Raw genomic sequence first — 14,182 nt, forward strand, 5'->3', positions numbered from 1 at the left:
CATAATAGATCCATCAGTCCATTTTTTGTGTGTGCATCCATGACCTTACTTAAGCCATCTCATACCAATGAATTTTAATGTTATTGTCAATGATCTTCAGAGAAAGGAGTTAGATCCTCTTGGTCAGAAACTTGTTTCAGCATGTAAAAACCTTTATTGCCATGAAATTGTAAGCTCTTCAAATGTAACATTAAATGTCATAGTGCCTGATAATTAGCAGGCACTAAATGATGGATGATTGACTGGCTAACCAAGAGTCCTTGTCACTCCTTCTTTGATTCAACGAACATTTATTAAACATCTCTTTGTAGTAAGCATTATTCAGTGTGCTGGGTGGGAGCCAAGATATAAAGTTTAGGTAAAACAGGGTTCCCTCAACTTGTAGAATTTATAATATGACAGTGGCATAAGGTTTTTACACTATTACAATTTAGTACTATAACTCTTAAGTAATCACAACTCCTCCAGTATTAACCGGCAATTTCTGAAATATGCTACATGGGGTAATAACACTAAATTTTCAGTCAGAGGAACTGGGTTCAAATCTGCCACTTACTATGGTGTTGATAAGGGGAGATGAGAACCACTGTTCTATATGATCTCCAAGATACTTTCTTTTTTTGGGAAGGGTAGGCAACGGGGTTAAGTGACTTGCCCAGGGTCACACAGCTAGTAAGTATTATGTGTCTGAGGCCGGATTTGAACTCACTGCGCCACCAAACTGCCCCCAAGGTACTTTCCTCCAGGTCTTAATCTATGGTGATGTGTTGAACTGCACGAAATAACCACACTTCCTGGAGGGGAAGTCTATCTGGGATTCGTCTAAAAAGACTTTCTCTGCCAAGCTGAGCTCAACCCAGGTACAGGTGCTGCATATCAAAAGTTGTTTTATTTTTTAATTCTGGAAAGAAGTGCAGTAAAATTTATAATACTCAAAGGAAACATTGATAAGAGTGCCAAAGAGGGTAAGGTCATTTGAGGAATCCCCAGGAAAAAGAAATGCAGCCCATGAGCAAATAAATCACTTCTGTCTATCTGCGGTTAGTTAGTCTATAGAATGATCCACTGCATGGTCAGATATTTGTGGAGATTGAGGGAAAGAATACAGGAATGGATTATAGAAGATATTTGTATAATAATAATAATAACAGTGAGGTGGTGGGCCTAGAGTCAGGAAGACTCATTTTCATGAGTTCAAATCTGGCCTCAGCTACTTATTAGCTGTGTGACCCTGGGCAAATAACTTAAGACTCTTTGCCTCAGTTTCCTCATCTGTAAAAGGAGCTGGAGAAGGAAATGGCAAACCACTCTAGTATCTTTGCCAAGAAAATCCCAAATGGGATTATAAAGAATGAGACATGGGGGCGGAACCAAGATGGCAGAGTGAAAGCAGTGACTTGCTTGAGCTCTCCCCCAAACCCCTCTTATTACCTCTAAAAAATGGTTCTAAACAAATTCTAGAGCAGCAGAATTCACAAAAAGACAGAGTGAAACAAATTTCCAGCCCAAGACAACCTAGATGGTTGATTGGAAAGGTCTATTGTGCCAGGCTGGGAGATGAACAGAGTTCAGTGTGGTGTGCGCAGGCAAAGACCAGGCCTCAGAGAACCTGGAGCAGCCCTCCAAGGGCTGAGTCATAGGCAGCTGTGGTGGTTTCAAGACTTCTCAAACCACAAATGCCAAAGACAACTTAGAAGATCAGTAGGAAAAGTCTGTGACAGTGGTGAGAGACAAGCTAGGTCCCAGCCCCAGTCCCAGAGCACTCCTGGGGAGGCAACTGCTTCCAGGGTTCTCTGCCCACAGACAGAGGAGGAATCGAGTGGCTGATCAGGAGGGGATTGCAGGGATCTCTTTGCTGGTTCTGAGGCAGGATTCTCTTGCTTTGCCCGTGCTTGGATCTGGGTCATAGTTCTGGGTGGTGGTCCTGGGCCGAGAAGGAGTGTTGATATGGTGGAGCTTGTAGTGGCAGTCCCAAGGCAGAAAAGAGTGTTTGTGGTCACTCATAGACCAGAACACAGGCCAGGAAAGGAGTAAACACCTCACCCTTGATCATACCACCTTGGAAGAACTGAAAATTTACAGGTCCCTAGAAGTATCTCTGAAAGCAGCTGCACAAAAACCCCGAAGCTTGGGACAGTACATTTTCCACACTGAAAGCAGACCCCTACCTTAACAAAGTATTTGTAACTTAAGTAATTGTCTGAGATCATGAGCTAACAGCACCAAAAAAGTCAGACCATAGAATCTTTCTTTGGTGACAAAGAAGATCAAAACATACAACCAGAAGAAGACAATAAAGTCAAAGCTCCTACATCCAAAACCTCCAAGAGAAATATAAATCAGTCTCAGGCCATGGAAGAGCTCTAAAAGGATTTTGAGAAGCAAGTAAGAGAAGTAGAGGAAAAATGGAAAGAGAAATGAGAGTGATGCAAGAAAATAATGAAAAACAAGTTAGCAGCTTGTTAAAGGAGACCCAAAAAATACTGAAGAAAATAACATCTTAAAAGTAGCCTAACTAAAATGGCAAAAGAGGGCCAAAAAGCCAATGAGGAGAAGAATGCCTTAAAAAGGAGAATTAGCCAAATAGAAAAGGAAGTCCAAAGCTCACTGAAGAAAATAAGTCCTTAAAAAGTAGAATGGAGCAATTGGAAGCTAATGACTTTATGAGAAATCAAGATACTGTAAAACAAATAAAAAAGAATGAAAAAATAGAAGACAATGTGAAATATCTCATTAGAAAAACAACTGACCTGGAAAATAGGTCCAGGAGAGAGTTTAAAAATTATTGAACTAACTAAAAATCGTGATCAAAAAAAAGAACCTAGACATCATCTTTCAAGAAATTATCAAGGAAAACTGCCCTGATATTCTAGAACCAGAGGGTAAAATAGAAATGGAAAAAATCCACCAATTACCTCCTGAAAGAGATCCCTAAAGGAAAACTCCTAGGAATATTATAGCCAAATTACAGAGTTCCCAGGTCAAGGAGAAAATATTGCAAACAGCCAGAAAGAAACAATTCAAGTATTGTGGAAACACAATCAGGATAACACAAGATTTAGCAACTTCTACACTAAGGGACTACAAGGCTTGGAATATGATATTCTGGAGGTCAAAGGAGATAGGATTACAGCCAAGAATCACCTACCCAGCAAAACTGAGTATAATGCTTCAGGGGGGAAAATGTACATTCAGTGAAATAGAGGACTTTCAAGCATTCTTGATGAAAGGACCAGAGCTGAATAGAAAATTTAACTTTCAAATACAAGACTCAAGAGAAGCATGAAGAGGTAAACAGGAAAGAGAAATCATAAGGAACTTATTCAGGTTGAACCATTTACATTCCTACATGTAAAGATGATATTTGAAACTTATGAGACCTTTGTCAGTATTAGGGTAGTTGGAGGGGAAAAAAATATGTATGTATAAATAGACAGAGAGCACAGGATGAGTTGAAGATGAAAGGGTGATATCTGAAGAATAAAATTAAGGGGCAGGAGAGGATTATACTGGGAAAAGGAGAAAGGGAGAGTTAGAATGGGGTAAATTATCTCACATAAAACAGACAAGAAAAGGCTTTTACAGTAGAGGGGAAGGGGGAAAGGTGAGAGGGAATGAGTGAATCTTATTCTCATTGGATTTGGCTTAAGGAAGGAATAGCATACACACTCAATGGGGTATGGAAATCTATCTTACCCTACAGGATAATAGGGGGGAAGGGGATAAGACAGTGGGGGGCTGGGGGTGAAAAAGGTGAGGGCAGATTAGGGAAGGGGGTAATCAGAAGCAAACACTTCTGAGGACGAACAGGATCAGAAGAGAATAGAATAAACAGGGGGTGGGATAGGATGAAGGGAAATATAGTTAATTTTCTACAACATGACTACTTTGGAAGTGTTTTGCATGACTACACATGTATAACCTGTCTGGAGTTGCTTGCCTTCTCAATGAGGGTTGTTGGGGAGGGAGGAAGGGAGAAAATTTGGAACCCAAAGTTTTAAAAACAAATGTTAAAAACTATTTTCACATGCAACTGGGAAATAAGACGTACAGGCAATGGGGTATATAAATCTATCCTGACCTACAGGAAAATAGAAAGGAAAGGGGATAAGAGAATGAGGGGGTGGAGATATAAGGGAAGGCAGATTAGGGGAAGGAGTATTCAGAATGCACACCATCTTGGGGTAGGGGGAATGCTACAAGATGGGGAGAAAATTTGGAACTCAAAAAATTTGGAGCTCAAGATCTTGTGGAAAAAATCACAAATATAAAGAATGAAAAGAAATATGAACTCACATGAAATAATATAAAACAAAGAAAGTATAACCAAAAGAACAATATACACATCCACTAAAGATATGTAAAGAAAAATGACATTAATGGAAACCTGGTTAAATACACAGAAAAAGGGTCATGGAAAAATCAGGAAATAATCAGCAATCAATTACTTTTTTTTTCATCAAATTGTTACACAGTTTGTTTTTTTTTCAATTTTCTTTAAAATTAAGAGAAGCTGCATTCACAATTACTTTTTTGATTATCATTGCTTTCTTTTTTATATATTTGACTACTTTTACTTGTAAATGGAAATTAAAATTCCTTCTGAAAATGAGTTTATATAACAACTCTTTTATTCAATGTTAAAAAACTGCTATTTTATTCACTTGTGTAATATTCTGCCTAATATTACATATTAAAAAATAGTAGCATGACAAAAAAAATGAAGTCAGACACAACTGAAACAACTCAACAATAACAACAATAATGCCTCATTTTGTATAGCACTTTGCAATTTACACATCCTTCCATACATGCTATCTCATTTCAACCAATGAGGCAGAGGGGGCAGTTATCCTTAACCTCGTTTTATAGATGAGAAAACAAATAGTGGCAGTGCTGTGATTGCAACAGAGGCACAATCCATTATACCATACTACCTGTGAAGAATAGAAACAAGGAAAAAAATCATAGTCTTTATTACTTTTGGGGTTTTCTTAGAGCAGGAACAAGCCTTTAAGTTAAAAATAGCAACATTTATATTCATAAGAACCATAAGCAGTGAGTGAAGGAGTAAAAGGTCCATTACATATACTTAGTAATCTACTTGGTGTTCTTCGGATTTTTTTTTTTGTACTGGCTATCCCCGCTCCCCGAATCCCTGGCTTTCTTTAAGACTCAAGTCAAATGAGAATGGTCTTCCCTGCCACTAGTGGTTTACCCTCTATGCTTACCTTCCATCTACTCTGAAGCTACAGTGCTGATACAGATCTGTTTTTGTTTACATTCTGTATCTCCCATTAGAATTTAAGCTCCATGAGAAGAAACTAAGGTTGTGAAGGGGAAATAAGAATTTTTATACCGGCCAATTTTTATATGGTTGTAGTGAGGAAAGATTTTACAAAAGTTCTTTAGAAAGACCAATTATTATTTGTACTCACAGAGCTGCCACCCTAGGTCAAACACTCATCATCTTTTATATGGATGATGGGAGGCAATATAATGGACCTGCAGTCACTTTCTCCTCTTCAATCTACCCTCTACACTGCTGCCAAGATCCTTCCTTAAAACACAGCTCAGTTCATGCCACTTCCTTCCTCAAGAATTTATGGTTGTTCCCCATTCCCCAAGTGGGGATGAATGTTCAAAGGTTATGAACAGTTCAGTTTCCAGAGTATGAAATCCAAGCTTCCGATAACAATATGAAAAAATGTTCTAAATCATTAATAATTAGAGAAATTCAAACTAAAACAGTTCTTTAGGTACCACCTCATACTCATCAGATTGGCAAAGCTGACATAAAGGAAAATAACAAATGCTGGAGCAGCTGTGGAAAAAGGTACAGTAATGTAGTGATGTCAAATTCTAAGCTGTACATAAAAATTTCCTCTAGTCACACATTGGCTTAGAAAACTACAAATTAACATTTGTATGTTTGTTTATTTTGTTAAATATTTCTCAATTATATTTTTGTATGCTTTTTTTTTTTTTGTATTTTAATCTACTTTGGGCCTTACTTGGCAGTGGCCCCACATTGACACCTCTTTTTTAAGGCAAGCTGGTGGAGTTGTGAACTCCATTCTGGAAAGCAATTTGGAACTCTACACAGAAACTACTGAACTGTGTATACCCTTCTATCCTGTAATAAACTTCCAAAGTGATCAAAGAAAGAGGAAAAGAACCGGTGTGCAAAAACAGTTATAGCAGCTCTCTTTTTGTGATGGCAAAGAATTGGAAACTGATGGAGTGCCTATCAATTGAGAAATGGCTGAACAAGTTATGGTATGTGAATGTGACAGAATTCTATTGTGCTATTAGAAATTTTGAAGGCTTTAAAAAAACCTGAGAAGATTTGCATGAATTGATACAAATGGAAATGAGCACAACCAGGAGAATAATTGATAAATAAAGACAATATTATAAAGAGAAACAGCTCTGAAAGACTTGGGAACTCTGATCAACACAATAATCAACCACAGTTCCAAAGGACTAATGATGATAGATGTGATCCGCCTCCAGAGAGAGAACTGATGGACTCAAGAGTTCAGACTGAAGCATCTTTTCTTTTCCTTTTTTAAAAAGAAATGGTTAATGTAGGAATTTGTTCTGCTTGCCTTATATGTATTTGTAACAGTTTCATTTTTCTTGTCTCAGTGCATGGAGGAAGGAAAGGTATGAGGGAGGGCATTTGGAACTTAAAAGAAAATAAAATGGAATTTAAAAAAGAATTTGTAGTGGCCCACTCTTCTTTCTAGGATGAAATACATCTTAGTATTTAAAGACTTTCATAGACTGACTTAAGTCAGCTTTTCCAGACTGAACTCATGTTCTCTTTCCTGCTGTTTACATGCAAGTCAAACTGGCTACTTCCTGTTCCTCAAATCTGGTATTCCATCTCCTGCTTTCTGATCCATACACTGCCAAGCAACCTAAGTCAGAAAATTAAAAAAAAAAAAAATCTTTTTATGACTCAGTTTCTCCATCTGCAAAATGGGACTGATCACTTTTTTTGACCTCTAGCCCCTTGCTAGCCCCTTGCTAGGAAGATATATGAAATCATAGAAGTTACAAGTACTTTCAGCTTTTTGAAGAAAGGAAACAGCATTTATACCAGGTACTGTGCTCTTATTCAATTCTCAGTTCAGTCCTGAGAGGTAGGCACTATTATCCCCATTTTAGAGTTGACAACGGTTAATAGAGTTGTCCAGGGTCATACAGCTAATAAGTTTCTGAGGCCACACTTGAACTCAGGTTTTCTGGACTCTAGGCCCAGCACTCTGTACACTATGAAACCACCTACCTGCTTCTTTGGGGTAAAGGGAATAGAAAGACTAAGGATTATGGGTAAAAATTGGAAGGCAATACCCTTTCATGAGTAGGAAGAATGTCAGATAATCCCATGTCTTTTATTTACTACCTCTGTGACTTGGGCCTACCTTTTTATAGCTCAAGGTCTCCAGTGTCCTAGTCTGTGGAATGAGTAGTAGGTTCTACTACTAACTCAGTAGGCATATGATTATACCTTTGAATACTTCAGTTTTTCTATAAAGAACAAAGACCCCTAATACTTGTAGCTTTCCTACCTTTTAGGACTTATGGGCTCCACATTAGGATCTTAAACTAGAAGTGGTTCTAAATAATTTCCTATTAAATGAATTTCTTTTAATTAATTCAATCCATAACAAGGGTATTTTCTATTTAAATCTCAGTTCTGACAATATATAATTTGATTTCCAAAGTTCTTAGACTTGGATCAGAATTCCTCTTCCCCCCTACCACATGTGCCCCCCAACCCCTATGTGGGTTTGAACATATATTCTGATAATAACATAAAAATCTGATGATGTTCTGAGTCCAGACACAACTGACCAGCCTATGACAAACAACTCTCCTCCCTATCAAGCGGAGATTACTAGCTCAGTGGAGGGATGCCTAACCAGCCTCAGGCAAAATTATTATAGGTACAATTTGTCTTGGGCATGCTCCCACTTTGCAGTGCAGGTGTCTTTTCCCTTTTCCTGTGGGCCTCCTACTTACCCCTATTCCTGTCCCATTACCCCCAGGGGCCTGTTCTCTCTGAGAACAAGCTGTCCTAGTTAAAAAGCTGCTCCAAGGGCCTCCCCCACAAGATATCAGTGGTTGATACAGACTTAAGGTGGTATCCATCCTAGGGGTGTTTGATTTTAATGGGGAAATATTAAAGTCCCACATCTACCAATAGACCATCACCTACTTGTAAAGCTTGTCATGGCAGCATGCCATTCTGTTTGTGGTGATCTTTCACATAATGGGGAATATAACTGCAGTTAAGACCATTTCATCTGGGAGACAAAACTGAGAATGTAAATGTGGAAGAAATAATGGAAAACCAGAAGGGTGAAGGGTCTTGAAATAATCTCATTTGAAAAATAGTTGAAGAAACTTGAGAGCTGGATAAAGGGGACAAAAAGGAGACATGACAAATTTTCTCAATATTTGAAAGTTTGTCATGTAGAAGAAAGAGTAAACTGTATTCCTCTAGAGAACAAAACCAGAACCAATGGATGGAAGTTACAGGGAGGCAGATATAGAGTTATACATAAGGATGTACTTCATAACAGTTGGAGTGGTCCAACAATAGAATGTACTAACTTACGAAGCAATGAGTTTCCCATTGTCAGAAATATTCATGTAAAGCCTGGGTCAGCCTGTTAAAGATAGTATAGAAAGGATTTTCATATTGGGAGGGTAAGTTGGACTTATTGTTGTTCAGTCAACTCTTCATGACTCCATTTGGTCAAACCCATTTGGTTTGGTCAAAACTCCCATTTGTCGTTTTCTTGGCACATACTGGAGTGGTTTGTCATTTCCTTCTCTAGCTCATTTTCCAGATGAGGAAACTGAGGCAAACAGTTAAGTGACTAGCCCAGGATTACGCTTACTAGCTAGTAAGTGTTTGAGGCCAGATTTGAATTTAGGAAGATGAATCTTCCTTACTCCATGCCCACCACCCTATCCTATCTGTACCACCTACCTGCTCCTTACATTGGACTAGATAACTTCAAATATCCTTTCCTAGGAATCTATGATTCTAAATATCTTCTCTTCTCTCTAGAAGCAGATGCATTAAGGAAACTGAAACTTCCCTTCTGGATTGATTTTGCCCAGGAGTAGAATAAGCCCTGTGAGGTATGGTTTTGAATGACTCCTATGCAAAAGTTTCCCTTCTGCTGGGTTCTTTGATGTGTGAAATCCCAAAGTTAGAGAATCATTTCCTTTGATGAGGCTTTTTTGTTCCATGTTAAAGTAATCCCTACTAGGTTCTGAAAAAAAAACATTAAATCTCTGCCACTTATACCTTATTGTGAATAACTTTATCAATTTTTTTTTGGTGGGAGCAGGACCTAACTAAACCACCAAGAGTCAGAGGCAGGTTATAAAGAGAGGGGAAACAGGAGGATTGGTATCCCAATAGGTGACAATCCTCTTCACAGCTTTGCTTTATGGCCAGTTCTGCTTCCCCTCCTTTTTTAAAGTCTCATATATAGTGGATGTGTGAGACCCTGGCCAATTCTCTCCACCTCTCAGTGCTTTCTGAGAAGGTGCCAACCTGCACTGATAGAGGGAATCAACTCAGCTAGGAATTTCCTATATCAGTGAAATCACAGGTCCAATCCTTATGCCTATCCATTTAGAGTTCAAATAGCTTTTAAGAAAATCACTGCATGCAAGAATTTTTGTTCTCATCAATGAAAAATTGACATGATTTGCATCTCTTAACATAGAAGATGGTGTCAGTGGAGAAGCTTCTAAATTTACTCCCAAACCTCTGCCTTTCTTTTTAAGAGATCCTCAGCCTTTTGGTAACTAATAAACAGTATATGGAGAAATCAAGGCATCTGGGGGGGGGTTTAATTCTAATGATAAAGATAGGAATTAGGCCTGTGATTTCTTGGATGGGAGAACCTCTAGATGGGGAACTTGCTCAATCAATGCAGGTCTACATCCTCTTTATAACTTAAAAGTCTTAGACTGTTGCCTAGGGGCCACTGAGAAATTAAGTGACTTGTCTAGGGTCAGAAAGCCAATTGGGTCAAGGAAGCAGGATCTGAATCCAAGTCTTCCTGGCTCTGAGGCCAAATAAACCACTCCACTTCTCTCTGCCACTTGCCTTTAACTCTGAAAATTTGTTACCACATACTGTCAAATAAATAAGCAAAAGGCCGGCCATGTATTGAGCACCTATTATATGTGGTTAGGAGCAGAACAGTGCACTGGATAGCTTTGCTGAGCAAATCCATATTTATAGTAGCTTTCAAATCTTGAACCCTAAAGGGGTCAGGATTACGAAATACATTCCCATTGAGAAATGGAGGCATCTTGTCTTCTGGCTCTCCCTATTCATAACTTCCCTTTCTTTTTTCCTTTTCTGCAGAATACCCCATACTCTTAAACCACTTTGTTTCAATTATCTGCCCTTCAATTTTCCCTGGTACTAGAACTAGCTTCTAAAAATGCAGTTTTATGCTCTGGTCACCCAAAGACTTAGAAAATAAAACAATACAACCATTCCCACCTTACAATGTATCATACTCCAGGAAATAAATCTGGTACCAAGAATGTGGGTAATTGGTTACCCTGACTCTTACCAGTGACCCCACTTCCCACCCCCCTCAAGTTTGGAGAGAATGGATTTTCGTAGCTACAGGGGAGGACATTCGGGACATAACCTAGGAAATGAGCACCAAAGCTCCATGCTTGGGCTGTTTTAGCAAAAAGAGTACCACAGAGTATTTTGGAGCCCAGAAGGCACTCCAAAGGTCTCCCCACCTGAGAACAGTCACTTCCCATCTCTAGACCCACTTTGTATAACTAGGGGGTTGGACAAGACAATCTCTAAAGATTCCATTCCAGCTCTGAATCTATGATGTTATTACTTTGTTCAATTTATTTTTTTCCCTAGTTCAACATTTTCATGATTGGTTTATCTGACATACTAACTAAAAAAAAAAGTTTCCAGCATGCTACACACAGTAGACACTCAATGGAATTTAAATAAAATAAAATGGAGTTGATGTCAAAGGATAACATACAGATGTCACAGAAGGCTCTTTCAAAGCCTAAAAGAAGTTAAATATCTCCAATATATTTCTTTTGAATAAGAACTAGGGTTTGTTTATACTTGCCGTTAAAAACCCTACATCAAGGCTATTTTTTTCAGAAGGTGATGAATTTTCAGAACATTCCTTCAATATTCACTCAGGCCCCTTAAGGTTAAGAAATTATTCAGATTAATAACCTGAGGATTCTTAGAAATTGATCTCAGGTATGGCTAGAAGATGCAGGGAACCATTGAATTAGTAATTCTTAGGTAAGAGAGCCCAAGTCCAAAAGAAGAAGAAGGAAAAAAAAAAGACTTTAGTGATTGAAAGGAAAGGAGTTACCTGAACACAATGTCTAGTATCCTGTTCTAGTTCTGCTTAACGCATTGTACTTTCATTATCCAGCCATTGATCTGTCAAATACGATTGTTGCTGAGGCTTTGCTTAGCTCTGATAGGATATCACAGATATTGGAAGACATGTGTTTATTGATTATCCATAACTATTTCAAGTGGCTGCTTTTTACTACAGAGGCCAGTTTAGAACATCCTAGTTAAATCATTCATGTGGAGATCAAATGAAATAATATATTTAAAGCCCTGGGCAAACATTGAAATGATGTAGAAATGATTATTGTTATTATCATTATTAATTAACAAGGCACTAAAACTTTCCTATCAGTCTGTGTTCATAAAATACAGTACTTTGCACTGAAAATATAGGTTAATAAATAATAATTGGAGAGCCATGATATGATGTTTTCTTATAGCAATATGAAAGAGATATGGCTATGTTCTAGCCAAAGGGGAAGAAAAAAAGAAACATACAGATCAGAAGCATTCTTGAGCTAGAAAATAAAAGGAAATCAGATTACACTTACAACCAATGTGAATGTCCCCAGGAATTCTCCAATCACTTCTTTGGCCAATGAGTTCTTCAGGATGATTTTCTCTTTGAAGGTTTTTTCGGTCTTTCTGTCCATAGCCTGAATCATGCAGCCACAAATCCTGGAAAGAGTAGGTAATGCTTGTCAGTCAGAGTTCTGGTGACACTCTTCAGTTCAGTTAATACTCCTCAGTTAAGGTTAGAATGGATGATCCTTGCAGCAGTTGGACTTATGACTTCACTGACACATGGAACCTGGAGATTTTGACATCTGCTTACAGATTCACAGAGACAGCCGACAGAATTCTCCTACTGTACAAACATGGACCCACCAACTCGCTGTGACCTAATACTTCATCTGGTGAGGTTTTCATCCCCTATTTTCAGCTGTTTGTTTATGTTCACAAATTGGAACCTCAGTTCTCAAAACTAATTCCTTTTGAGCCTGATGGATTAATCATTACCTTAATTTTCAAGGTAATTTTTTGCCGTCTTTTTTTTTTTTCCAGGAGATGAGAGAAGAGATGTTATGCTGGATGTCTTGCCAAACCACAGCCTATGGGCTTGAGTCCAGAGGAGATTTATGTGTTACACAATTACTGCCTTCCAAATTTTTTCTGTTCTGATGTAAGTGGCTGGGATGAGGCTTGGAATTGTAAAATCCAAAGTATATATGTCTAAAACAAACATTCCTTTTTGGTTGAACCTAGACAACATACATTGGAAAAAACTTATGGAACTGAACATCTACAAGTTTTTGGTCCTTTTTTTTTCCTCTTCTTCGAACATTACTTTCATGAACTTGACTGAGATTGGCCAGGATCATCTAATCCAGTTTATAGATGGAGAAACTCAGAGAGGAAAAAAAAAAATTAAAAAACAACAAACACAAAATCTCGAAGGATTTACCTTGCCCAAGTTTAAGTAGTGAGCCCACAGGAACTGGTAATACTAGAGAAATATCTGAGATAAGTTAGGTAGGCAATATCTTGAGATCTCTTGGTATTGTCAGATCAATTAAATTTTCTCTTGAAGGAACATCCCAGTTAAAAACATCAGATTTTCTGATATCCTTTCCGTTTACAAAACAGCATTTGGGCCCAATAAGAAGGGACTAGATTGTTATAGCCTAAATTTCTATAGAGACAGTGCTTACTGAGCCTGAAGAATTATGTTTAAGTGAAAAAATACAGGGAAGGAAACAAAAGATGAATGTGGTCTACTTAGTCACAATTCAGAAAAGTTAGCCATTTGTTAAGAATGAGGTCCAATTATCTTTGTTGGATACAATGAAATTAACTGGCAGACCATTATTTAGAACTCACTCCTGGTTATGTCAAGTACCAAAGTCTTTGTTTCCAAACTTATATGGAGCTAAAGAAATAGAATCCACTAATATCTGAGCTGTATCAAAAGCTTTCTAAAGCCATAGGACCTAGTATCAAAATTGGCTTCTCAACCCTCTCAGCAGTTGCTGGCCCCCTTCCGTGCCCGATCCTAACTCTACAGTAGGTCATTGGTCATTTCATTCCGCGGAGATAGGCAAGTAGGAAGAAAAATTCTAGTAGTGGAGGAGGGAAAGTTCGTGAATAGTCCGTGGAAACAATGGACTGTTCCTCTGCTTCCGAGGAAGCCTTGCGAATAATGATCTACTGCAATATTTGCTTCCTGCAGTCTGTTCCATATATCATCATTTAGTGAGCCGGTGTGGTCTAGGGCATTGGATACTAGATATGGAATCAGGAAGACCTGAGTTCAACTATGGCCTCAGACACATCAGCTGAATTAATATGGGCAAGTCACATAACCTCTGTTTGCCTGTTTCTTCCACTCTAAAATGAGCATAATAATGCCTGCCTCACATTCTTCTTTGTAAGCTAATATTTGTAAAAAAAAAAAAAGCACTTAGCACAGTGCTTGGCACGGAGTTGATGCTATAAAAATACTTATTTCTTCCCTCCCTTCTTGTTTTCATCATCCTAAACACCTAAACAAAATTGTCTAAACTTTGAAACCAGTCACAAAAATACACAAGCTCTTGAAAGGAAAGGAATGGTGGTGGTGTCTATATATACATAATTCCTGCCCCCACAGGCCCATAATAATCCTTTTCTTTGTTTGTTTTCTTTTGCTTTTTGGTGAGGCAGTCAGGGTTAAGTGACTGGCCTAGGGTCACACAGCTAGTGTCAAGTGCCTGAGGCCAGATTAGAACTCAGGTC

General features: G+C 38.3%; 1 protein-coding gene across 1 annotated transcript in view; it reads right to left on the reverse strand.

The window, feature by feature from the left end:
* The window catches only part of AQP9 (aquaporin 9), a 60,207-nt gene extending 47,761 nt beyond the window's left edge, over window positions 1-12,446 (reverse strand). The window contains 1 exon segment of the mRNA XM_020981790.2: window positions 11,959-12,446. Coding sequence (XP_020837449.1) covers window positions 11,959-12,072 — 114 coding nt within the window. The 5' untranslated portion in view covers window positions 12,073-12,446.
* Between the last annotated feature and the right edge of the window lie 1,736 nt (window positions 12,447-14,182).

This window comes from Phascolarctos cinereus, unplaced genomic scaffold (genome assembly GCF_003287225.1).
Source record: "Phascolarctos cinereus isolate Bilbo 61053 unplaced genomic scaffold, phaCin_HiC Scaffold_3;HRSCAF=262, whole genome shotgun sequence".
Taxonomy (NCBI): domain Eukaryota; kingdom Metazoa; phylum Chordata; class Mammalia; order Diprotodontia; family Phascolarctidae; genus Phascolarctos; species Phascolarctos cinereus.